The sequence below is a fragment of the Ictidomys tridecemlineatus genome, chromosome 4, assembly GCF_052094955.1.
Source record: "Ictidomys tridecemlineatus isolate mIctTri1 chromosome 4, mIctTri1.hap1, whole genome shotgun sequence".
In the NCBI taxonomy this organism is placed as follows: domain Eukaryota; kingdom Metazoa; phylum Chordata; class Mammalia; order Rodentia; family Sciuridae; genus Ictidomys; species Ictidomys tridecemlineatus.
The window spans coordinates 177,775,309-177,802,411 of NC_135480.1; the positions used below are offsets into that span (position 1 = coordinate 177,775,309).

General features: G+C 47.8%; 1 protein-coding gene across 1 annotated transcript in view; it reads right to left on the reverse strand.

The window, feature by feature from the left end:
- The window catches only part of Gabbr2 (gamma-aminobutyric acid type B receptor subunit 2), a 352,225-nt gene that overhangs the window by 20,120 nt on the left and 305,002 nt on the right, over window positions 1–27,103 (reverse strand). The window contains exon 14 of the mRNA XM_078047869.1: window positions 316–426. Coding sequence (XP_077903995.1) covers window positions 316–426 — 111 coding nt within the window. The remainder of the gene's footprint in view (window positions 1–315; window positions 427–27,103) is intronic.

Sequence of the window (27,103 nt, forward strand, 5' to 3'; positions counted from 1 at the left end):
GTGAACTGTGGAACATGAGCACGTGCTGGATGCTATCAGACTGCTGCTCTGGGGAGCTGTGAGGCACCCTTACCAGCAGACTGATCCTGGGCAAGACACAGAGCCTCAGTGTTCTCATCAGGGAAATAGGGATATCATCTGTACCTGTCTTCTAGGGCTGTTGTAGGGCCTGAGAAGATGTGGCAGATGCCAGGCCCGACAGAGAATAAGTGCTTAGTCTAGGGGGCTCTGTTTGTTTTTATGTTGAGGGAGGCCCCTAGGAGAGAGAGACCTGATAAAGAAGTGCCCCTCAGCTGTCTCCTGCGCAGCACCTACCATGAGAAGCCCTTTGTAGGCGTAGACGATGCCGAGCCAGATGGTCATGTGGGTGTTCTCGCAGTGCTCCAGGAGTGGGCGGATGGAGATGTCCCGGCCTGCTGGGTCCGGCTGTGCAGAGAGAAAACAAAGCGCAGGGATGGACTGGGTACCTCCAGCAGCTGAGGTCCCTCCCTCCCTATCCCTTTTCCCTTCTGTGAGCACAGCCAATGCCACTACTCAGGAGGACTTTTGGACTCCACCTTTATGTGCCCACCTGGCGGGGCCTAGGCCTCAGTTGCTATTGACTGCCTTTCTGTTTGTTGGTGGCAATTCAACTCTGCCCTCCAGTTCTGTCTGTCCTCTTGCCTGTTCAACTTGAGTCAGAGGTCCTGAAGGTAGGAACTGGGTCAATTCTGTGTCCCTAGGACCTAGCACAAGATGTGGCCCAGAGAAGGCAGCTGTGAGGTTTGTTGAAAGATGGAGAGAATTAGGCACCCAGTTAGGTCAGGAGCTCTTCAGATGACTCTGGGACTAACCTGGGCAGCTAGAGACACACCATATTGGCCCAGCCAAACATGGGGTCTACCAGGCTCTTCTCAGGAGAACTTCTTGAGCCTCCCTGACTGTGGAAGCAGCAGAGGCAGCCATGCTATGTACCATGTGACCTATGCTGCACCAGAACTGATTGGACACGAGGTGGGCAGCCAAACCCAAGCCTGGTCAGAGGTGGATGAGGTTTCTGAGGGACAGGATCCTACCCAAGCATATTCTCTCTCTCAGGAATTTAACTGTAAAATTTTGGAAGAAAACCAGACAAATGATGGCAAGAGAAAAAGTCCCCAGGGAATGAAAAAATATCTACTGTACATTTATTTTTTTATGACCTATTTGAGAGAATGTGGCAGATATCCTGACCCTTTACTCCTAAATATCTCAGCATGAATTCCCTATGAAGGAAGACATTCTATTATACCATCACACACACTTATAAAATTCAAGATAATACCTGCACAATGTTTTATCTAATATATTGTCCATTTCCAAATTCACTAATTGGTTCAATAACACCCTTTAAGATACTTGTGGTTTTTTTGAAGGACCATCCATTCTAGGGCTATGTCCGACATTGATTTGTTGGGTCTCTGGTTTGCTTAATGTCAAATCATTCTTTGGCCCACTGCGATCCTTCCATGTCATTGATATTTCTGAAGAATTCATATCAGTCATTTTGTAGACTATTCCTTAGTTTGGGTTTGTCTGAATGTGTTATTATGATTAGATTCACGTTATGCATTCTTGGCAGGAATCCTATATAAATGACATTCTTGCCTGAGTACTTCACATTAGGGACACTTGATGGCACTTTCCCCCATTTTTGATGACATTAAGTGTGATCAGTTGATCCAGGTGATGGCTGCCAGGTCTCACACTTGAAAGGTACCATTTCCCTTTTGTAATCAATACATAATCTGTGGGAGTAACTTTGAGACTGAGTATTCTGTTGTCACAAACTAACTCATCAGTATCCATTGATGGTTCCTACCTAAGTCACATTACTTTTGAAGCTGAAAAATGGTGATTTGCCGACTTATCATCTTTTTTATTTTGGGGGGAAGGTACTGGGATTGAACTCAGGGGTACTTGGCCACTGAGCCATATCCCCAGCCTTATTTTGTATTTTACTTAGAGACAGGGTCTCACTGAGTTGCTTAGAGCCTTGCTTTTGCTGAGGTTTGCTTTCAACTTGTGATCCTCCTGACTCAGCCTCCCCAGCTGCTGGGATTACAGGTGTGCACCACTGAGCCCAGCTTCAATTTATCATCTTATGTGAATACTTCACATTCCACTGCAAACAAGAGCTTTCCTTTCTTCCCACTTATTTCTAGACTCATGGGTTCCTTTTTAATTCCATGTCTTATAATCAATTGATACCACTGTTAATTTGGATGCTCAAATATTTCCAGATTTGACTAGTGGAAAACCCCTTCATGTTCTACCCATGTTTCCTCCCACATTTCTATAATTTTTTTTGAGCACCTTCTTATTTTTTAGTTTTCGGCGGACACAACATCTTTATTTATATGTGGTGCTGAGGATCGAACCCGGGCCGCACGCATGCCAGGCGAGCGTGCTACCACTTGAGCCACATCCCCAGCCCTGGAGCACCTTCTTGCTTCTTGGCCCAAGCAAGATCTTTCAGGTCTCTTGGCACTGTCCTTGTCTCAGCATTGGAGTCAACCATTTCCCGGGGTGGTGGGAGGGCTGGCTCTTTTTAGTGCATAATGGTGTTTAGAAGCCAAACTCTGGGCCCTTGATGTGCTCACTGTTTCCAGGGTGTCATTACTTCTTTGTCCTGCCTTTTAATGTCTAATCTAATCTCTCTACCATCTACATCTGGATATACACAGATAAGACCCCCACAGAGTTCTTGCTGCCTTCTCCATTTCTTATTTGCCTCTCTTTTCTCCCACAGTGAGATCCCTGGCTTCCAATAACATCAAAATATTTTCTCATTTGCTCGATCCTACCAAAGTTTCAGTATTGATCCACAGATATACTTAACCACCAACCAATGTTGAAGGTTTCTTTGCAAATCTGTTTGCCTTGGGAATGAATCCCACTGAGGTCATTTGTCAAATATCTATGCTTAGTAGATTGTATTCTGCTAGAGTTGTCCTGTTGAGGCCTGGCAGTACGGGGTGGGCAACCTCAGAATCAGTCACTGGGAAGAAGAAGCACCTATATGGGTCCCAGGGCTGGTAGGAGTCACGCCTAAGACAGGTGGGGGCTGGAAACCTTATCTCTTTGGCATTGCTCTCTAGGCCTGGCCTTTGAGGCAAGCAATGCCCGGGATCCTGTGAGTGGGAAGAGATGGTGCTCCTGTATGGGAGCAGGAAGATTGGGGGTAGGGGGAGTGTGAGCTCAGGCCATGCTGTAACCACAGAGTCCAGCTGCAAGCTCTCTCAGGTTTGATTTCCCTTTGGCTGTCTCAAGCCACCGAAGGTCTTAGCTTGGTCTCTCAGGTCCAAAGGCATTGAGTACACACTTGGGCCTGGTGTTAGAGGTGACAGCAAGGTCCCCTGAAGACTCTTCAGTGAGAGACACCACAGGGGAAGATGAAATCTGGAAACCAAAGTCAGAGTGGCCTGGGATAGAAATTTCTCATCCATGGCAACCCTCACCCCCAGAGCTGGGCTGCATTTTACTATGGGTAATGGGTTTCCTGACATCCTATCATTGTTTAATTAAGGAGACAGAATGGACTTGGTCCCAAGGTCAACATTGACATGATATCAGAGTCCGGGTCTCTCCAGTATCTGATAAGCATGCAGACATTGGAGTACAGTAGCACAGACACACACGATCACGCATGAGTGGCAAACCCATTAATGATGATTGTGTCTGTTGTTCCGCAGTGAAAGGCAGTAATTTATGATGGACTCTTAGGTTCTCAGTGTAGAGAGGACTGTTCTGTCATACACCATTGTTCAATGTGACTAAAACTCCGTTCACAGTAAACTGACAATGGTTTTCTGACTTATATATCTCCGTGACAAGAAGCCTCTCCCTCTGGCTCTCAGTGAGATGGTTGCACAGTTCTTTTATTGAACCAGAACCTTCTCTTGAACTGCCACACATTGCTATCCCTCTTTCCTTTGCCCCCCCCCCAACTCCAAGCTCTGTCTGAGTCAGGAAGGGCCACATCACCTATGCTTCCCTCCACAAGGTACCTGGCCCTGCAGCCTGCTCTGGAGAATTGAGCTCCATGCTCCAGGTGGTGCTGAGCCTCCAGCTTGCCCCTGCTTTAAGTCTCTGTGGCTTGAAAAGTATCTGTCTTCCACTGGTGAGTCATTGCTCACCAGCAGCTTTCATAAAACTGTCGCTCACTGGCTTTTTTCCCCTTCTGCTTCCAACATTCCAGCCTGGTTACTTTTTACCTCCTTAGGGGATTTCCCTCCTCCACGGTCCCATCCTGGGCTTCTGTGACCTCTTTGAATCCTGGAATCCCAATTCGGTGTTCCTGGCCTTTGAGTTCCCCACCATCCTCAATAACCTGGGGCATGGCCTGGGCTGTGAAGCCAGGGGCTTCCAAAGACAGCAGGGCCAAGGGCCACTGAGGTATCAGATCAGGGTGCGACCCCCGGGACGGCCTCGGCTGCTTCCCCGTCAACACCCCAGTTCTCAGGCACGGATTTGGAAATAAACCTCCCGAGTCTTCTGGTCATTCACATAGCTCCACGTTGCCCCATCCCTGTCCCGCAGGACGCGGATCTGAGAGGCAGAGCCGGGTAGTTTTAGGAGCGGTGAGTTTCCTGTCCTTGTGAAGCTGGGGGATGGGGAATCCGTGCAGAGTCAAGCAATTTTTGTCCTGAATCCCAAAGCAAGCTGAGCAAGCCGCACCTCTTGCCTGATCCACCCTGATCCTGCTTGGGACCAAGGTCCACAGTATCTGCACAGTCACACACGCAAGGGGAGAGAGACCCCAGGGTGGCGGGTGGGAGCCACCTCCCGAGTGCTTACGTGGCGTCATTGTCGTGCACCAAAGGAACGCTAGAGGGCATCAAAGAACCGTGTGAAGGGTCCAGCCTGTGCTGGGATTACCTGCTGCTGGGGACACAGCGTTACTGTGGTTCAGTGGGGCTGGAAATGGTGAAGCCATTGGCAACATCTGGCGACTCGGGAAAGCATTCAAGGGCCTTAAACAAGGCCTGATTTTCAGGCATTGCTGCCGACCCACTCCACAGCTTCCAGGGCAGCTGCTGGGGGTTGCTGGTGAAGGAGGAACCGGAGAGCCCAGGTCATAATGGGACACTGCATTGGCCTGCCTCAGCGTAGACTGTCCATCCAACCCAGGCCAGGAGTACGGGGCATCAACACCTGCAGATGCCATGCTGGATCTCATGGCAGGGCCTGAGCCTCAATTTCAGGCCCACTCTGCACAATTGCGATGACTGCATTTCCACTGTCTTAAGAACGCTTCTCTTGCTGGGGTGGCGGGAGGATGACTGGCCTACAAGGACTGCTGGCTTGCTTGTTTCTCTTCTTTATTCTTCTTCCTTGTTTCTCACCTGGGCAATTACCTAAGTCATCATTCATTTAGTTCGTAATTATTAAGCACCACCAATTGCATAGAATTGTGTGGGCACAGGGAGGCAGAATGGAAGAGAGTCCTGTCCTCTGGGTCTCCCATTCAAGTAAGACCAGGATGGCTTCATGAGAAGTGGCCTCAGAGGGAAGGCTGGCCTCACTCCATGACAGCAGCCATACGGACAACAAGGCTTGCTTGTAGTTGTCATGAGTGACAACTACACGTTGGTTGTCAGGTCGGAATTTTATTCACACTTTCTTGTTGAAGATATCTAAGACTCCTATAAAGTGTTGTGCTCATTTTACAGATGAAGAAACGGAGGCACAGAAAGCAAAGTAACTCGTCTAGAATCTCCAGTTAATGTCTCAGAGCTGAGGTGAAATCAGACCTCTCATTCCCAAACCAGTGCTTCACTTTCACCATCTGCCTCTCCCCACCCACCCCGTCGCTCCTAGGCAGCGGGTCAAGTTCCAAGGAGAGTGGATGTAAACCTGCTTTGTGAACTGTGAGGTGCCATGTTCCCGGTAAGAGTGACTTAACTGTTAAGCATTTGACAGCAGCCTTCCCAGAAGCCCTGCAAAGTCTGTATTTTTGGGCCGCAGTCTCGACTCCAGCTCTTCGTGCATGGCAGGGCGCTCTGCCCAGCAGAAAGACTGGACCTGTTTATGATGGCCAGGGGGAAGAAGTGCTTACACCTGGCTCCTGGTCTGGCGCTGCTCAGTGGGAGGCAGGCAGAAGCTGCCTGGGAAAGCCTTTCTCATCTGTGCAGTGAAAGATGAGCAGCTGGCCTGAGAGTCCCTCTGCAGAGTGCCGCTCTTCACAAAGTAGGTCAGTGGCCCCGGCAAGTGAGCTGTATTGTCAAGTTGCACAGTGGACAGACGGAAGGTAAGGGAATGGGGCAAGGTGTGGGCAAAGCCCCATCAGGCCATGGACTTCCTGCATGTCCTTGGGCAAGCCCTTCTCCAGGCCTCAGTTTCCCATTTGCAAAGCGAGCCAATAGGTTAATTTATAGTGTAGTGGGTATGAGTGTGGCTCACCGGGGGAGGACTATATTCGTCCTACATTTATTCATTTAAACTTGACTCATCCTGCATTTCTCACGTGCCCACGGTGCATCACGCACCAACTCAGATCCTGGTGCATAAGACCGATCTGATGCTTGCCCCCTTGGAGTGCACATTCTCGTGAACACAGATGTTCAGCAAACCACAGAACAGCTGTGAACACAAGTGATGGCAAATGGTCCCAAGGAGAACTCCAGCATCCCTTGGCGTCCTGATGGGGGACCTGCTTTAGACCAGCTAGTTGGGGCAGGCTTTTTGGAAGGCTGAAAGATATGGAAACCTAGGGAAGAGCATTCCCAGAAGAGGGAAGGACCTAAAGTGACAAGGCCTTTAGCATGTTTCAGAAAGCAGAAGGAGCTGGTGTGGCGGGGTGCTCCCGGGGTCTCCCTGGATGATGTACTCATAGGCCACCTGGAAGCTTGGGAGGATGACGATGCAGGATAGTGGCCTGAAAAGTCTTGGGAGGCTGCACGTCTAGGCAGTTCCCAGGGGACATGATACTGATGGTCCATGGATGGTCCTCTGGGCAGCAAGGCCTTTCAAGGATATTAAATTCGAAGTTTAAGTTCCGAGTATAAGTTCTTTGTTTAAGGAGGGTTCCCTGAGTCACTCACACACCTGTGACCCAGAGGGTAAGGGCTGGGACTCTGAAGCTGCGCCAGACTTGACACCCTTGTGTCCTGTGGGGGGTTTGGCCATGGCACTTGGGTGGAAACCCTCCCCCACACACCTTAAACGAGCACGGGCCAGGCCCAGGAACCTGAGCCACCCACATATTTGAAAAGTCTGAGGGACCCAATCCAAGAGCCCCATGATGGGGTGTGGCACATGGCCTTCCTGAAGGCCTCCCTGTCCCAGCCCAGCCCCAAGTGCTGCACGGCTCCCAGGAGCTGCCTTACAGAACTTTCTCCCTGGGCCATTTTTGCTTTTTCCTTTTTAATTCCAAAGTCAGTCTTTAAAGTACTTTGTGAGATTGGTAGGTTTTGTGGTTTTGTTTTTTCCCCTCCTCTGGTGAGTGAGTGTGTGAGTTTGTATGTGTGTGTGAGAGTGTGTGTGTGTGTGTGTGTGTGTGTGTGTCCAATCTTTCTGGGTTGCATGTCAGTATTCTCAGTCTCCTCTTTTCCTGAGAACAGGAGAGTAGACTTTGCCACTTTAGTGGGGGACAAAAGATTCCATCAAGGAAGCCCCAGCAGGGCAAGGAAAGAGTGTGGGTTCCAGTCCCATGTCCATCACCTGCAGGCTGTGTGACTTTGAACACATCTCTAAGCCTCTCTGAGCTGTGATTTCCTCATCTACAACATTCCAGGGCTGGCAAGGCGATCAAGGAAGGTAACTGGTGTGCTCACAGCCTGCAGAGGCTGGAAAGCCCGCTCCCGATGTGTCAACCATCATTATTATCTCCAACCGCAGAGAGTCACGGAGTGCTGGAGCTGGGAGGAACATTCCAGATCCTGCAGGGGCTGGACTGCTTATCTCAACAGCAGCAGCCCCACATCTCTAAGGCAGCAAAGCTAGAAGCTGTCATTTCAAGGTAAGAATTTCTTTTTTGAACATTTGATTACAAATTTGGGCAATTTTTTTTTCCAGAATCACAAATCCAGAAGGAACCAGGGGCTCTTGGGGGACACCTTGGGCAGTGTTTCCTTTGGAGGAGCAGAGTGTGGTTCTTTATTGTGCAGGAGCGCTCTGTGCTGTGTGGGGCACACAGGGCCTGCCAGACCCTGGGCACTAAATGCCACAGATGTCCTCTAGTCGCTGTGACAGCCCAAATCTCCCTCCTCTGGCTCCCTAATTCCAAACACTAAGGGGCTTATGCACTAATCCAAGCCCTCTTTTATATACACTGAGAAACTGAGGCCAAAAAGGATTCGTAGCAAGTGGGTGACCCAGTGTTCTGGCCTCTGTCCTATGACCTAAGTGCTGGAAGGCACCAGAGCTGGGCTGTCCAGCCATCCGTGGTCCGGAAGCAGTGTGCCAAGGAGGGGAGTGGCAGGGACCCGGCTGAGTAGGCAGGACCCCTGCCAGGTCCCATTTTGAGAGGCGTTGCTATTTGGACTTAGAACGGAACCAGATGCCCTGTGGTTGCCGAAGGCCCACAGCCAAGGTGAGGGGAGGGCTAAAGGCTGACAAGAGCAGCCGCAGTCCTAACCCGCCAGCCTTCGCAGCCTCATGTGCGTTCACAGTACGTGCTCTCTTTGATTTTGAACTCAGGGGAGTATGGTGAAGGAGTCAGGAATTTCATACCCATGTTACAGGCAAGGAAAATGAGGCTCAGAAGAACAGGAGACTCGCTCAAGGTGCCGCGAGTCAGAAGCAAAACCCAAGCCAGAAGGCATGAGGGGTGACACATGTTCCCCGCGTGGCCTTCACAGGCACTGGTGTCTCTGCCCTCACCCCAGAGTGGAGTGAAGGCTTAGAGGAGTGTGTACATCTAAGGTAATTTTCCAGGTGAGTGTGACCAATGGCAACTGTTCTCTCTGAAGTTGGTGGAAGACGTGAGCGAGGCAGAGAGTGGCTGCAGTCAGTGGACAGGAGTGCAGAGAATATTCTGCCATCCTGGCAGCCAGGTGAGGATCTCCTTCAGGGAGTCCACACCTATGGGGACTCCACAGCTCCCTGCTGGTGACTCTTGGAATCAGGAACTGGATCAGGAGCCTATGGGAAAGGTCTGGAAAGGGCCGCAGTCTCTAGCAGGCTCAGGACAGCCCCGGGCCTTGGCTGTGGGGGTTTGAGGCGAACCTTCCCAGGAGGCCCCGTGGACATAGGGATATATAGCTATCCATGCATTACCAGATTTGTCTAAGCAGCGTACTGAATGGAAAGGTGTGCTCGCTGACCTTTGGAAGGTAGGTCCTTCCCCTCTTAGGCCCCCTCAAGGGCCAACATTTGGTGATTCCAAGGTGGCAAGCAGACATTCCTAGGCTCTGTTGCCCCCACCCTCAGCTGAACCCCTCACCCCCACTGTGTCAGTCAGAAATGAGCAGAATGCATTTTCAGGGGTCCTGTGGGTGTGACTGTCCTGAGACAGCCACATTTTCATCCTTCAGTCCAAGGACAAGGCCGCCCCACAGCTAGCAGGGTATGTGGGTGCAGGCAGAGCCCACCGCAGCCAGATGCAGTAGAATAATGGGAGGGACAGAGAGAGACTTGGGTCCCTCACTCACTGACACAGTGTAGCACGAGTCTGAGATGATATAAATTAAGCTCTTGGAATAAATAAAATTGAAAGTATGACCGAGGAATAGTCATGTGGTTTCTGCCTAGCAGTCACTGGAAAATGAGGGAAGGAGAAACTACAACACCTGTTTGCTCCACTGATCACCCTCCTCTCCTGCGTTCCCGGCCCTGCCCGCTCCCCAGCGCCATGGCCAGGCAGGGCTGGTCTCTGCAGCCTCTTGCTTCTCAGCCTCCGCTGAGAGCTTCCTGCAAGGGGAGTCTGTGCTCCCAGCCGATTCTTTACCTCCTACAAGTCTCAAGCCCAGCTTCCTATGTCCCTGGCCCTCTCTGTACCCCCCATGTCATGAATGCTCCCACTCATCTCCAGGGACCTCTGAGTGGCAAAATGCAGGGTCCTTCTTTGGTCCTCCTGTCCAGCCTTGCCCCCCACCCCCATCCTTCCCAGCATCCTCCACTCTCTGCCTCCCGCAGTGGGCACCGTCCACCTCAGCATCTCCCCATCTGAACTCGACATTCTCTCTCTCTCCACCTGCTGTTCCTCCTGGGTGTCCACCAGATGAGACCTACCCTGGCGTCTCCTCAGCCTTTCTCTTTCCTTCACATCCATCCCTGCCCCCTCCATCCGGCCACCTGTGGAGCACTAAGGTGCCCACCTGACGGACGTCTCTCACTGTACCTTCCTCCTAGCCCTGGGCTTCTGTGGTCCTTCCCACCATCACCTCCTAGCCACTCCCCACCCAGCTCCTCCGCCATGCTGCCTCCCAGGTCCTGAAGCGCCATTCCCAGCAGCTCCCCAGCCTCACAAAGGACGTCCAGACCCCCAATCCGGCATTCATGCCTCTGTGATCTGACCCCACCTATCCACCGGGGTTCTTCCCACTGTGGAGCCTGGTGCCATGAACAGCCACCAGCCTTGCATCTGGATGGAGCCGTTGCCTGCTCATGCTGAGCCCTGGGTTTTCCTCTGAGAACTGCGAGAGTCACCTGCTCCAAGGGCTGTTCTGAGTATTTAAGCAAGAGCACTAAGACAAAAGACTACAAAGCCAAGACACAACATGCCCACGGTAACGAGGGAGAGAACAATACAGTCATTTCATTTTCCTGTTGTCATTCAGGGAGGCAAGTGCATTGGGAGCCACAAAAGTGCAATGTTGCAAAGACAGTTCCAAAATAGGATGTTGTAATTGCTGCCGCTGCCACTGCGGGCGTGTGTGGGAATCCCTGGGTGGCGGCAGGCCTGGAAGAGCGCAAGGCCCCTTCCTGTGCTGCAGCGGGCTCCACTTTTTGGGCCAGTGGGTTTCCTACCCTGTCAGTGTTTCTTCTGTGTCCTGGGGACAGTTACCATTGACAATATGACGCTCCAATGTCATTATGCCATAAAGGTGTTCTCAATTCATTCCACACACGTCCTCTGGCAATAAATACATAAAAATAAACATAAAAATGTCGATAATATATGTTTGCTTCCAAGGTAGACCTATTCTACTGGTAGAATCCACCAAGGTCCCCTCCAGCCTTTGCATACCTCTGGCCAGGTGACACTTACCACCTCAATAAGAAGCCCAGTTCATTCTGGGTGTCATGGCCCACGCCTATAATCCCAGTGACTCAGGAGGCTGAGGCAGGAGGATTTCAAGTTCAAAGCCAGCCTTAGCAACTTAATGAGGCCCTAAGAAACTTAGCAAACCCTGTCTCTAAATAAAATAAATAAATAAAAAGGGCTGGAGGTGTCGCTCAGTGGTTAAGAACCTTTGGGTTAAATCTTTAGTACCAAAAACAAACCAACAAACAAAGCCCGGTTCATGTGTGGTCAGGCAGGACTTAAACGGGAACATTCTCTCTCTTTCTAAGCTGTAATTGGTACCTCAGGAACTTCCCAAGCTGGTCTCAGCTCTGCCTCTGGGCCTCTTCCCTGGGCTCCAGGATAGCTCCACTGAGTTGGAAACAGGGATGTGGCTCTGAGACTTCTCTTCTTGGGGCTGATGTCAACTCTACCACATTGTAGTTTCTTATTCGTTCCCTCCTTGCTACCTTTGGCCTTGTTACTACCTCCGCAGGGTTTGGGGCTGGGACTGCTGTTTCCTCCCCACCCATGGCGTCCTGTTTGTCCGGGGCTGTTCCCCAAGCTTGTGTTGGTTACATAGCAGCCTAACCACACCTCGGAGCCTGGCAGTCCACGTTGTCAACGTCCATGTTTAGGGGCATATTTGGGCTTGAAACACACACACACACACACACACACACACACACACACACACACACCCCTCTCTGATGTTCCTTAGAGACCTGAGTGACCATGTCCCCTGAAAATCCCTATTTTCCTCTGCTGCCCAGGAGCAGTGCCCCTAATGGCCTCCTTGTCATCCCTTATGACCTTTCAGTGTCTCTTTTTTCTAGTCAGGATATGCCACTGAGTGTGCAGTTCCAAAAATAGGCCACTAAAGGCTACTGGCAAGTGGGCTTAATGATCTCAGGACAAAATAATTAAAAAGACCCACGAGAGGAAGAGTGGGCAATCAGGAGGAAAGACAGTGCTGCGGGAAGGGGACAGGAGGGTGGGTTCAGAGAGGTCAAAGTCAGGCTTCGTCTTCTTTTATTTTCGGGGGGGGGGAGTCCCAGGGATTGAACTCAGGGCACTCGACCACTGAGCCACATCTCCAGCCCTATTTTGTATTCTATTTAGAGACAGGGTCTCACTGAGTTGCTTAGGGCATTGGTTTTTGCATTGTTTTCTTGAACCAAGAAAATGTGGCATGGCTTTGATGGGAGTGTGTGGCGGGAGATGGGCCCTTAAGGTTAACTTGGCACTTTTCACATGTGCTCTCAAGGGCCCCTGTAACAATTCCGCTCGTGGTAGGACAGAAATACTGGTCCTAACTTACAGAGGGGGGAACTGAGCTCTGAGGGCTTAAGGGGACTGACCAAAGGATGAGAGAGTGGCAGAGACCAGGGCTCAAGGTCATCCTGTCTGCTCACCCACAGTTCTCATCATTGTCTTAAAATTGGAAAATCAGTGTCACTATCAGAAATTGTAGCACAGCAGCCTGGCCAATGGCCCCGGGGGGAAGTGACATTTGACTCTTCTGGACTGAAGCTCGGAAGGGTTGTTGCCAGGTCTGGGTGCTCTTTACCTTGTGCTCCAGACCCTAGTAGCCTTATGGAATCTGGCTGTCCTGGAGAACCATCTGGATTCAGCCTTTGCCTTTAGCTGCTGAGACTCAGGGGCACAGAAGGGCACTCTTACATTGAATGCTATTATGTGTCAGGCACCGTGCTAAGCTCTTTGCAATTCACCGCATCCAATCCATCAGAAGTGTCTGTCAAGGTACCATCGTTGTCCCTCGGTATCCATGGGGATTGGCTCTAGGACCCCTGCAGATGGCACCACCTGTGGATGCTCAGGTTCATTGTATAAATGAGGCAGTGTGTACATGTAACACACAATCCTCACCCACACACGACCTCATCTCCAGATGACTTATGATACCCCATAGAAGTGCTACGTCAACAGCCGGTAGTCTGTATTATTTAGAGAATAATGAGAAGAAACACATCTGCACATATTCAGTAGAGATGCAATTCGTTTTTCTGAATATTCTTCATCCATGGTTGTTTGAATTTGCACATGTGGAACCCGAGAACAGGGACTGACTCTATTTCCTCTTTGTACCATATGGAGAAACTGAGGCACAGAAGAAGCAAAGCCATTTGCTTAGGGCCCCAGAGCCACTCGAGTGTGGATCTGGCAGCAGAAGCTGGGTCTTTGTGTGGTTGGAAAGCCTGAAGGAGCCCCAGGGACAGGCAGGAACAGGCGACTATTGTGTTCCAGCACCCTGTTGGGCTAAGTGCTTCTCAGAGGATGAAGACTGTGTACATGGCTTTCTCATTCAGATTTGATGCCTGAGTAAAATCCCTGTGCAATGATTTATTATAGCAACGCCGATTTTCCAATTTTAAGACAACAATGCCGTTTGAAATAAAATGGAAAGGAAACAGGGAAACATCCGAGACACTGAGTTTGGAGCCTTATTACCGTCTTGCTTCAGCTACTGAGCGGCCTCCCGCCTCCTAGATTCCCTGCCTTGGCCCAGCACGTGGCTACTTGGTCAAAGGGTCCCAGGGCCAAAAAAGTTTTGGAAATGCTAATGACATTTTTATTTTATTTTATTTTTTACTATTCAAAGTAAAAATTTAGTCAGGCTAATGGTACATGCCTGTAATCCCAGCAGTTTAGGAGGCTGAGGCGGGAAAATGACAAGTTCAAAGCTAGCTTTGGCAATGGTGAGGCACTAAGCAACTCAGTGAGACCTTGTCTCTAAATAAAAACAAAATAGGGCTGGGGATGTGGCTCAGTGGTTGAGCGTCCCCCCAAAAGTGAAAATTTCATTTACTAATTAAAAAAAATTAAACTAAAGAAATTTCTTTATTTTTCTTATTTATTTATTTATTTATTTAGAGAGAATTCCTCAATATTTATTTTTTAGTTTTCGGCGGACACGACATCTTTGTTTGTATGTGGTGCTGAGGATCGAACCCGGGCCGCACGCATGCCAGGCGAGTGCGCTACCGCTTGAGCCACATCCCCAGCCCCTAAAGAAATTTCTAGATCTTTTAACATGTTAAAAGTACACTATACATTTCTGAGAGACAGATATATACTTTTCAGGATTTCTTAAGCTTTGGACCATAAACTCCCCATTCTCTCTCTCTTTTTCTTGGGTATTGGGGATTGAACTCAGGGGCACTGGATCACTTAGCCACATCCCCTTTTATTTGGGGGCACCTAGTAGGATTAGTGTTCCATGTCAAGGACTTTGGGATCATGTTGGCTTTTGGACTCGAATCTGAACTTCTCAGCTTCATATTTGAGGCCTCCCAGGATCTTGTCCACAGACCCCTGTCCCTGTCCACCCCTGGGTTCCAGTCCTCCTCCCCTCTGCCCCAGACCTCTTGGCGTTTATCATCTTGCTCAGAGCTAGGCTATGGGGTTCTCTGAGCTGTGACCTGAGGTTGGGGGGGGGAAGGGATTGGGAAACAACATCAGAAACGTAACAATGCAGCCTCTGTTCGGAAGAATGTAAAAAACACTCTATTAGTGACGTGGCCGAGATGAAAATGGGAATAATGATTGCGAGACTAATTGAAAGCCATGTGTTTACCGAGGCTCAAAGAATCCCTTTTAGAAACGGGAAGCGGGCCTGCGTGTGCCAACCAACAAGGCAAAATGGGTGCACACTGGAAACAAAAAGCACCAAGATACGCTGGGCAGAACCAAAGATATCGACATAATTAATAAAGTAATTAACATGCACAGGAAATGCAGAGGCTGCCAGGAGGCTGATAAGAGAGGGTTATTAAAAAAGAATGAGCCATGTAGCAGGGAAGTGAAATTAAGCTTGGCATTTCTTTTTTATCATGGACCCCCAAAATACTCGGGTAATAAATAGGTCCTGACTTGCCACAGAAATATCAATGAGGCTGGGGCCAGAGGTTGCAGCTGACCCCTCCCTGGCCAAATAAACACATCCATCAATCAATTAATCAATTGGCCAGTCACCCAGAGGCGGGGAAGCACAGCAGGCTAGGAGATGCTCCAGCCCCTCCTGATGGCATGGTTGATGGCAAGGTGGCCTTGAGGCCAGCTGTCTGTCAATTCTGTCACTTATAAATGATGTGACCATGTGGCAGTCACTTGGCCTCACTGTTGCCATCTGCAAAATGGTCCCAGATGTGGTACCTGCCTCATAGGACTGAGGATGAAATGGACCGAGGGAGGGGTCCATCTGGGTCGTATATGAGTGCTAATGTCCTCGCAAGGCACGCTACCCAGAAAGAAGCCCCCAAGACACAAAGTGAACACGATGTTTCATATGGGGAGTCAACAAAGGGAGACCCATCTGGGTGGGGTGGTGCACACCTGTAATCCAGTGTCTGGGGAGGTTGAGGCAGGAGTTCAAAGCCAGCTTCAGCAACTTAGCAAGGCCCTAAGCAACTCAGAGACACCCTGTCTCTAAATAAAATATTTACAAAGGGCCTGGGTATGTGGCTCAGTGGTTAAGCGCCCCTGGGTTTAATCCTCCCTAAAATGAAAGGGAGACTCCCAACCAGCTTCCTCTGTGCCCTCCTGTGGGGGGTCACCAGGGTGTTCCAAGGGAGAACAGGAAGGGGAAAACAGTCACAGACCTGATGTTGGGACTTCAGGTCGGTCTGTGCCTCAGTTTTCCCATTAAGAAAATGAGTTTTGACATCTTCATTTCAGCCTCTGAAAACCTATGATCCAACACTAGTACACGGATGAGCCCCTCCTTGGGCTGCTTTGATTCCTCTTCCTCTGCTACCTTCTAGCTCCATTCCCTGCCCTGGCGTCCACTGGGGCCCTCAGGGTAGAAGCTGCAGAGTTATTAAGCTACTGCAGAGTTACTGTCCACAGGTTACCCCTCCAAGCCCTGGCCGGGCCTCACCAGCAGGGTGCCTCTTCCAGCCCCTTGGGGGGACTTACCCCCTAGCCAGTCCCTCTCAGAGAGGTCCCCCCTTCCATTTCTCTCCTTTTCTTAAGCAGAAAGCTGAATTGCCCCTCTCCTCTCCTCCAAGAATCAGCAATTGCTAATATGATCTGCTCCCTCTCTCTCCCTCTCCCCTGCCCCCCACCCATAAACCATCTGAAAGTAAACTGCAGACTCCATGCCACTGCAGCATGAATGAGCACACTGTCCTACATGACCACAATATTATCATCCCTGAGAAAAGTGACAAGAATCCATAATGCTACCTGGTAACCAGATTGCCTGTATAAAGAACGCATCACGTCTCACTGCTGAAATTCTTTTATGGCCCCCAATGAATGCCTCCAAGTTAAAGTCCAAGCTCAGCCAGCCCTGCATCTATTTCTTACCCACAAAATGCCACATCTGACTAATCTCTTCCCCAGCCATACCTCCACTTCCCTGCTTCCAGTGTTTCATTCACTTGGAATATCAACTCTTTTTTGTTCTTCTTCATACATGTACTCAGGGTAGTGATGTCCATCTCATTCCACCATCTTTTTTTTTTAACCCCCTTGCCCCCTCCCTTTCCCTCCTTCCTCTTTGCCCTATCTTGTTTGTCTATTCTTCCCTTGCTCCCCCTCCCAACCCCACTATGAATCAGACTCCTTACAGCACAGAAAATATTTGGCATTTGTTTTTTGGGGGGATGGGCTAACTTCACTTAGCATTATTTTCTCCAGCTCCATCCATTTACCTGCAAATTCTGAGTACTATTCCATGGTGTTCATATGCCACATTTCTTCATCCATTCATTACTAAAGGGAATCTAGGTTGGCTCCACAGTTTAGCGATTGTGAATTGTGCTGTAATAAACATTGATGTGGCTGCATCTTGTAGTATATGCTGTTTTTAAGTCCTTTGGGCATAGACTGAGGAGTGGGATAGCTGGATCAAAAGGTGGTTCCACTCCCAGTTTTCCAGGGAATCTCCATATTGCTTTCCATATTGGCTACACCAATTTGCAGACCCACCAGCAGTGTATGAGTGTGCCTTTTTTCCCACATCCTTGCCAACACTTATTGTTGTTTGTATTCTTAATAGCTGTTCTGACTGGAGTGAGATGAAATCTTAGAGTAGTTTTGATTTGCATTTCTTTTTTAATTGCTAGAGATGTTGAACATTTTTTCATGTATTTGTTGATTGATTGTTTATCTTCTTCTGAGAAGTGTCTGTTCAGTTCCTTGGCCCAATTATTGATTAGGTTACTTGTTTTTTTGGAGTTTAGCTTTTTGAGTTCTTTATATATCCTGGAGATTAGTGCTCTATTTGATGTGCAAGTGGCAAAAATTTGGTCCCATACTGCAGGCTGTCTATTCACCTCACTGATTATTTCTTTTGCTGAGAAGAAGCTTTTTAGTTTGAATCCATTTCATTTATTAATTCTTGACTTTAATTCTTGTGCTATATGAGTCTTGTTAAGGAAGTAGGGTCTAATCCACTATAATGGATATCGGGGCCTACTTTTTCTTCTAATAGGTGCAGTGACTCTGGTTTAATTCCTAGGTCCTTGATATGCTTTGAGTTGAGTTTTGTGCATGATGAGAGATAGGGGTTTAATTTCATTTTGTTGCATATGGATTTCCAGTATTCCCAGCACCATTGTTGAAGAGACTATCTTTTCTCCAATATGTTTTTGACATCTTTGTCTAATATAAGATAACTGTAATTATGTGGGTTAGTCTCTGTGTCCTCTATTCTGTACCATTGTTCTACAAGTCTATTTTGGTGCCAATACTATGCTGTTTTTGTTACTATTGCTCTGTAGTATAGTTTAAGGTCTGGTATGGTGATGCTACCTGCTTCACTCTTCTTGCTAAGGATTGCTTTAGCTATTCTGGGTCTCTTATTTTTCCAGATGAATTTCATGACTGCTTTTTCTCTTTCTACGAAGAATGTCATTGGGGGAATATCTACTCTTGAGGCTTTACTTGCCTTTTGAAGCTTAGCTAGAATTCTCTGTTGTTCACAAAGTCTTTTAAGCTCTTTCAAGTTGGAATACATCTATCTTTTTACGTCTTCAAAATATGTAGAGAGCTGGCATGATGACATATTTCCTACATGGCACAGGGTAGAGACAAAGGAACCACAGAGATATGTTTGATACTTGATCAATCTGTGCCAGAAGTTCACCTTACTTCTGTACCTTTTGCGGCATAAACTCACTAAACAATAGAGGAAGTATATTGACATTCTGTTAGATGTTATAACTAAAAACATTTAACAGATTCTACAGGGATTAGGGCTGAGTGTCATTTAGTCTTCTAAAGCTGAAGCAACAGCTGAAAAACAGTGCAGCAGGCACACTGGATCCTTGCTGTTGGCCAAGAGCATTGTGTCCTCTCTCCACCCTTGCTTTGACTCTTTCTTCACCTAGAAAGTTCCTATCTAGTTTTTTAAAGTATTAAAAAGTTTTTTTAGTCTTTTAAAAAAAATCAAGATAAAATTCACCATTTTGACCAGCTTAAGTGTACAATTCAGTGGTTTTAAAACATATCCATAGTTTTGTACAACGATCACTATGATCTCATTATAATTTTTCACCATCCCCCAAACAAACTCTGCCCCCACTAACACTGTCCACCTCCCCTCCCCCAGCCTCTGCCAACTCAGCCTTCTAGCGGCCTTCCTGGACTTGCCTATTGGAGGTATCTCATATAAATGGAAACACACACCATGGGCCTCTTGTGACTCCATTGAACTTGTTTCCAAGGTGCATCCAGGTGGTGGCTTATGCCAGAGCTTCATTCCTTTTGCAGCTGTTTTGTAGTCCCGGGTCTCGATGGCATGGTTTGCACACCTGCGTGTCAGCCCATGGCCACTCGGGCTGCTTTCCCTTTTGGGTGATGCACGGTGCTGCTGCGAAGATTCGGGTGCATGCTTTTGTGTGGAGCTACGTTTTCCTTTCTCCTGGGTGAACACATACCTAGGATGGAACTGCTGGTCACAGGGCCACTCCTTGACTTTCTAAGGAAAGGCTGAACTGTTCTGCACAGCTCCTGTTCTTTAGATCCAAACCCCGCCTGACTTTCCAGGCTTGGGGGAAAGGCCCCCCTGCTTTTTTTTTTTTCCTTTCTGTAAAATGTTTCTCAAGGTAGGATGACAAGCCACCTCCTCCTTGCTCCTCTAGGCTCGGGGCGGAGCTATTTCAGCACTTACCACCTACACTGACATTTTTGATGAACTTTTCTGTCCCCCTGGCCTGGGGGAGCCCTGGGAGCAGGGGCGGCGCTTAACCCATTGCCGGCCCCAGCCTCTGGCACAGAGCATGTGTGCGGCAGATGTGGGTTTGGCAAGTGAGTGAATGACACTGGTCTCTCTGGTGGCCTCATGGTGCAGCAGAGCCTTAGGAGGGCTTCTCTGGGACAGAAGACAGACAGTGCTGAGCACCTCCTGGGTGTGTGGGCCAGAGTGTGGTTGTGGAGAGTGAGGGATGCGTGAGAAGGAACGTGGGGGGCTTGCGCGGCAACCACAGGGGTTCAAGTTCAGAGGCTGCCTCGAAAGGACTGCCCTGACCAGAGACAGGGGCTGGAGACAACTAAGGAAAGAGGCTTGGAAGCACCTTTCTCTTCGCCCGCTCATCGGACCTCAGCAGTCAGCAGGGGAGAGCTCAGCTCTGGGGAGTGGAGGCCTGGCTTCTTGCTGCAGACCCCCACTTGCTCCCTGAGCCCTTGGGGTGCTCACTTGCAAAATGGGAACAGAAAACCCTGCAGCAGAGGGACTGCAGGACTCAAGAGAGGATATCAGCGGAGGTTCATAGGATGTGTAAGTCCACCCCAGGGCTCCTCAGGACCCCGCCTCCCCACCCCCACGCCCCACCCCCCGGGTGGCTGCTGGTTGTGTCAGTTGCCTTTCAGCATCAGGAAATTCTGGGTCAGAGAGTAGAAACAGAAATCATATTGATAGGTGCCAGGCCCAGCCTGCGCTAACATGTTCTCAATTAATGCTCACAGCAAACCTACAACAGAGGAATGAACTTTTCCTTATGGGCACTGGGGCTCAGAAAGGATAAATCATTCACCCAAGATCACACAGCTGGGAGGTAGCAGAATGTGGGGCACATGAAGGCGTTTGCATTGCCCTCTCCTCCCTCCAAAGCCCACGATGCTCGGAGCCTGGGATGGCAAATGCGGTCATTTCCTTGGCAGGTGACTGCATTTCCAGAAGGCTGGCATATATAGTTGTAGGTGGACACAATGCCTTTATTTTATTTTTATGTGGTGCTCAGGATCGAACCCAGTGCCTCATGCGTACTAGGTGAGCGCTCTACCCCTGAGCCCCAGCCCCAGCCCCCTGCCATATATTTTTAATAATTGGCCTGAGCAGACACTCTCTCTGCAGCGGGCTTGCTGCTGCTGTAAGACACAGATAAGACAGGAAAACCTGAGCGGACGTAGGAAAATCCTCCGCGCGCCTGCGGCAGAAGCCTCTCCGACCCGAGTGCCTTTCTTGCTGTAATTCTCTGAGCCTCCTGTGTCTGACTCATGTAAGAAAATGACTTCTTGGGTGAAATATTAAACATCGTGCACTGACATTCTCGGTCTCGCTCTGGCAGCTCGGTGGGGAATGGCTTACAGGAGCCAGCTCTGAGCAGGGGCTGGGGGTCACATTCAGTTCGTCTGAGGTTCCTGAGCCAGGAACATGCTGGGCTGGGCTCAGGGGGCCAGAGACAGTGAGTCAGAGGCAAGAAAATGACAACAGGAGGGGCTGGCTTCCAGGGCCCCTCAGAGTTCAAGGGCAGGGCGGCCAAGAGCCATAATAAAGAGGGTTGGGCAGGGTACCTAGCTTCCCCCCACCCCCCATGCTCCGTGCCCAGGCTTGGGGCAGTCCCTTCCCTGGCACCGCCCTCCCTAACCTTCCCCAAGTCCTTCCTAGGGGTGAGAGTTGGAAACATCTGGACCCATTTTGAGGATGAAGAAACTGTGGTCCTCACCAGCTAAGTCACCACTGCCTTAATTTCCCAGGGCAACTGTAGCAACTGACCCCACACTGAGTAACCAGTTGGCTTAAAAGAAAGGAAATTTGTTCTTGCACAGTTCTGGAGGCCAGAAGCCCAAACTCAAGGCCCAGCAGGGGTGCGCTCCCTCCCTCTGCAGGCTGCAGGGGATATGCCCTTGACTTCCCCTGCTGGGGACCCCCTGCATGCTGCTTGCTGCAGCCCTCCAATCCCCAGCTCCACCCTCACTGGCTCTCTGGGTCTGTTCTTCTCTTATAAGAACAGTTGTCATTGGATGTGGGGCCTGCCTGGTTACCCAGAATCTGCTCTAAAGAGCCTCAGTTTAATTACATCTGCAAAGACCTTTTTCTGAAATAAGGTCACACTCATGCGTTCCAGGGATAAGGGTGCTGACATATTTTTGGGGCACTACAATTTAACCTACAATACTGACCTAACTTCAAACTCTAAGTGGCTGAGCTGTGAATCAAGGTCAAGTTTAGCTCCAGAAGGCATTTTCTGAACCACTTTGGGCTATATGCTGAATCCTTATATGCTGTTCGACCATGGGCACATTACTTAGCCTCTCTGTGTCTCAGGTTCTTCATCTCTAGACTGGGGATAATAATGGTAGCTACCACATAGGATTGTTGTGAGCATTAAATGAACTGATAGAACATTTCAATTGGAATAGTGCTTAGCCCTCCACCAGAGCTGTGGCTATTATTGCCTTTGTGTTATTATCAAGAAAATGCAGATCAGCTGAAAGCCCCTGTGAAGGCTGAGCAGATCTGCTACCAAAGGCGAGTCTGGACTGGAAGGAGATGCTCTCGGGGCTCAATCTGCTGGGTTTGAATATCTGCTCACAAGTGCTTTGCTCTTATGAAACATCCACCAGATCATCACAGATAGGAAAGATACTTAAATATTTATAAGACAGCATTATGCACAACTGGATGCTAATAATTTTGAAAGCCTCAGTAAAAAAAAAAAAAAAAAAAAACAAAGTAAAATAGGGGATTGATGGAAACAGAAGCAGCAAGTGTGACTGGACCCACAGACCAACCAGCTCCAGAGCAGAGATACTGAGGCATTCAACACCGAGAGGCTGGGTGGGTTCCAGGCCCACGGTGTAGCAGGTGAGGCTATCTCAGGTCAACCAGGTTGTCTGTCAAGGCTCAGTTTCCTTGTCTCTAAAATGGGGATGTCCAGGTGCCCTGGGGACCATGGCAGGCTGCTGCAATTATCATAGTGTGTGCTTGTGGGACAGGCTGGAGTCTGGGCCCCAGTCCGGAGGAGGGCAGAAGTGTGGGTGGCTAGGCATGGAGAACTGGGCAGGACTAACCACAATCATGCTTCCTCTGGCTGCTGTCCCCTGAGACAGGCTGTCTCAGTCTCCTTGATTCTGAGCATCTCTAGGGCCCTGTGAGTGTTCAGCCTATGTCAAGGTCGAAACACCATCACTTGGAGATGTGATAAGTGCCCACCATGTGCCTGATGGCTCCATCTCAGAGCCCCTGTGAAGGGGCCTGGACGCTGCAGGTCCTCCTCCCCTTGCTTTCCTGACAGTTTCTGTGCTTGGTGGCTTTATGCAATCACAGGGCACTTAGTTTCTTTCTTTCTTTCTTTTTTTCCCCTTAAAAACTGCCTCAAGTTCTGGTCTGGAACTTGCTCACCCTCTGCTTCTCCCCTGCAATGGACAATGCTGCAGGCCTAGCAATCCCATAGCTTTTCCTTCTTTCCTCTTTCCTGTTCTCTCTTCTGCTGGGAAACAGGTGTTCAAATAATGACTAAAGGATTTCCAGAAACACGAGACTGGAGGGGTCCAGGCACCCGTGGGGTCTGACTTCCCAGGTGGCCTGTGTCTCAACCTGCCACCATGGTTCTTATCATTATCTCCTTCTCGAGCTAGGAGTCAAGGTAGAGGCTACGGGAACCATCTAGATTCAGGTTCCCTGGATTCAGGCTTTTCTTCTTTTCCTTTTCTAGCCTTAAATTTACTGTCCTGAGCCTGTCTCTCACTCGGGGATTCAAAGTGCAGTTTAAAGTGTGATCTGAGACCAGAATTTTATTAATTAATTAATTAATTAATTAATTAATTTATAGTACCGGGGATTGAACTCAGGGGCACTCAACCACTGAGCCACATCCCCAGCCCTATTTTGTACTTTATTTAGAGACAGGGTTCTGAGTTGCTTAGCGCCTCGCCATTGCTGAGGCTGGCTTTGAACTCAAGATCCTTTCTCTTAGCCTCCCAAGCCGCTGGGATTAGAGGTGTGTGCCACCGTACCTGGCCTGAGACCAGAGTTTTAAAAATGATTTTTCTTGGTGATGTAGCCAACATTGAGAACCCTCAAGTCTAGCTTCTTTTTGAAATAATTTAAAAATCTTCTTTTTTACTTGAAAATATTACTTATTTTTCTTTTCTCTATCCACAGATTCACTCAGCAATTTAATACAGATGCTGAGCAGCCATGTCACCTGGTCCAAAGCTGTCAGCATTGCCAAGTGTCATGCTGTTCCCTTCAGTCATCCACCATGCACTCCTTAGCTTAGTCACTTGCTCATCCAGTCACCCAGCCTGCACTGAGCCATGTGCCTGCCAGGTCCTGTGCAGCAGTGGACATAGAGCAAGAGTGGCCAGAACTCATCTTCTAGGGGATGAGGATGCAAAACAGACAAGAGAGAGAAGGATAAAAGCTGTGATGGAGAACTCGCATATTGGGACCACTTCAGGCTTGGTGGCTAGGGAGTGGCATTTAAACCAAGATGGAATGACAAGAAAGAGTCAGACATGGAAAGATCTAGAGGAAAAGCATTCCAGGCAGAGGAATCAGCAAGTGCAGAAGCCTGAAGTTTGGAATAAAGTTGAAGTGTCAGAGTCACAGAAAGCCCACATGGCTGAGGAGGGGGGAGGCAGGGGAAATATATTAAGTGGTGTCAGAGACTAGATTTTGTAGGGCCAGTATCAAGGTAAGAAATTCGGGTTTTATTCTAGGTTTGAGGATTTTAACTGGGGAATAGTAAGATATACTGTGGATTTTAAAAAGATTTGTTTTAGAAGAGTCGATGTAATCCTGCCTTATTAGCAATTACATTAAATGGATTAAACTCTCCAATTAAGGTGCGGAGGTTGGCAAACTGGAATAAAAGTACAGAATCCTACTATATATATTTTGGGTATAAGTGGTTCACTTTAGATTCAAAGACGCAAATAGGTTGAAAATCTGTTCAAGAATTCATTTGGCTATTCAAGGAAATGAAATAAAAGGTATCTAGATTAAAAAGGAAGGAATAAAGCTGTATGGGCACATGACACAATTTTCTTAGGTAGAAAATTCTGAAGAGTCAACCAAAAAATTATTATTATTTTTTTAATATTTTATTTTTTAGTTCTCGGCGGACACAACATCTTTGTTGGTATGTGGTGCTGAGGATGGAACCCGGGCCGCATGCATGCCAGACGAGCGCGCTACCGCCTGAGCCACATTCCCAGCCCCCCCAAAAATTATTATAGCTGATAAATTAGTTTAGAAAATTTCAAGATACAAGATCAACACAAAAATACATTCTATTTCTATACCCCAGCAATAGACAAAGGAAATTTAGGAAGTAATTCAATTTATAATAGCATCAAAAAGAATTAAATGCTTAGTAATACATGTGAATAAAGAGGAGCAAGACTTGTACGTGGAAAACTAAAAATAATGCTGAAAGAAATGTAAGAAAATCTAAATAAATGGAAAGATATCCCATGTTCATGGATTAGAAGACAATATTGTTCAGATGGCAATACTCATCAAATGGATCTACAAACTCAATATAATTCCTATGAAAATCCCAAAAGCTTTTTCACAGACATGGAAAAGCTGATCCTATAATTCATATAACATTTCAAAGGGTTCTGATTAGCCAAAACAATCTTAAAAAAGAAAAACAAGACTAGAAGACTCCTACCTTTCAATTTTAACTATCACAAAGCTACAGCAATCATGACAGTGTAGTGCAGACTATAAGATGGAATAGATTTGGGAGTCCATAAATACAACCACGCTTCTATGGTCAATTGATTTTCAGTGCAGGTTACAAACTATTTAACAGAAAGAATATTCAACAAATTATGTTTGAATAACTAGATATCCACATGCAAAAGAATTAATTTGAATCACTATCTCATACCATGTATAAAAATTAAAGTGGATCAAATGTGAGAACTAAATACCATATAACTTCTAGAAAAACACAATTACAGATTTGTGATCTTGGATCAGACAATGGTTTCTCAGCTATGATACCCAAGGAACAAATGACCAAAGAAAAAAAATAGATAAACTGGATTTCACCAACATTAAAAATTTTCACGTCAGAGAACACTAATGAGAAAATGAAAAGATAACTAAGAGAATGGGAGAAAATATTTGCAAGTCATATATATGACAAGAGTCTAGAATCCAGAATATGTAAAGAACTCTTACAACTCAACAATAAAAAGAAAAATAATTCCATTAGAAATGAGCAAAGCAGGCTGGGATTGTGGCTCAGCGGTACAGAGCACACCTAGCATGTGCGAGGCACTGGGTTTGATCCTCAGCACCACATAAAAATAAATAAATTAAATAAAGGTACTGTGTCCAACTAAACAAAAAAAATTCAAAAAAGTGAGCAAAGGTTCTGAATAGACACTTCCCCAAAGAGGTTATATGCATGGCCAGTGGACACGTGCAAAGATGCTCAACACTATAAGCTACTAGTTGTTTGATAATCATTCTCATCAAAAACACGAGAGACCACTTTATACCCCGAAGGATGGCTATAACCAAAAAGGCAGATAAATAGCAAGTACTGGCAACAATGTGGAGGAACTGGAACCCTCAACACTGCTGGTGGGAAGGTAAAGGTAAAGGCAGCTACCATGGAAAACTAGCAGTTCCTGAAAATGTAGCACAGGTGACTCAGGAATTCCACTCCTAGTGAATATCTAGGGGAAATGAAAACAACGTGAATACTCACAGGAGCATCACCCATGCCAGTCAAAAAGTGGAAACAATGTAAACATCCACCAGCTGAGGAATGGACAAACACCATGTGCTGTAGTCATACAAAGGAATACCATTCAGCCATCAGAAGGAATCAAATACTGATACAAGGAGGAACTCAAAAAACATCATGCCAAGCAAAAGAAGCCAGACACAAAAGACCTCATGGGGTATGATTTCCTTGTTATGAAATGTCCAGAATAGGCAAATCCATAGAGATGGAAAGCAGACTGGTGATTGGCAGGTGCTGGAGGGAGGGGCAATGAAGGGTGATGGGGGAAAGGAACAGGGTTTCTCTTTGAGATGATGGGACTAGAGGAAGAAAGTTAGGATGTTGGGGCTGAACCCTTGAAGGGGATATTGGGATCCAGTCCCTGGCTCTGATACTATAAGTCCAAATAAACCTTTCTCCCTTTAATTTGATTTATCTCAGGTATTTGTCACAGTGATGGTAAGCTGACCAACATTAACCACCACTAATTCAGTGGCTCATATGATAAATGTTCTTTGCTTATCTTGCCAGTGGTGCATCGTGAGCCAACTATAGCTTTAGCCCATAGCATCCCCACTTTGGGATGTCAGATGATGAAAAATGATGGTGGTCTGGATCAGTAGGAGTAGTAGAGACAAACAAAAGTGTGATGGGTCAGGATGACAGTACAGTCTCAGAGAATATCCCATAGACCTCCTAACAGGAGTACTGTGAGGCTGGGTTCTAATAAGCCTGCAGCTCATGTTTACTGGGGGTATGTTATGTGCCTGGTGCCTTCCTAGTAGCTAGAGACACCACACTGGATAAAATGCAACCCTTCCTCTCCTCCGTTCTTGTGGGGCTATATTCTAGTGGATGGGGCGTCATTTGTGACAACACTAAAAAGCTGGATGGGATATACTGTAGAATGATGACTGGCTGTGACACCTGGTTCTTTTTCTCCTTCTTCTCTGCTCTGCTGAATTCAGGA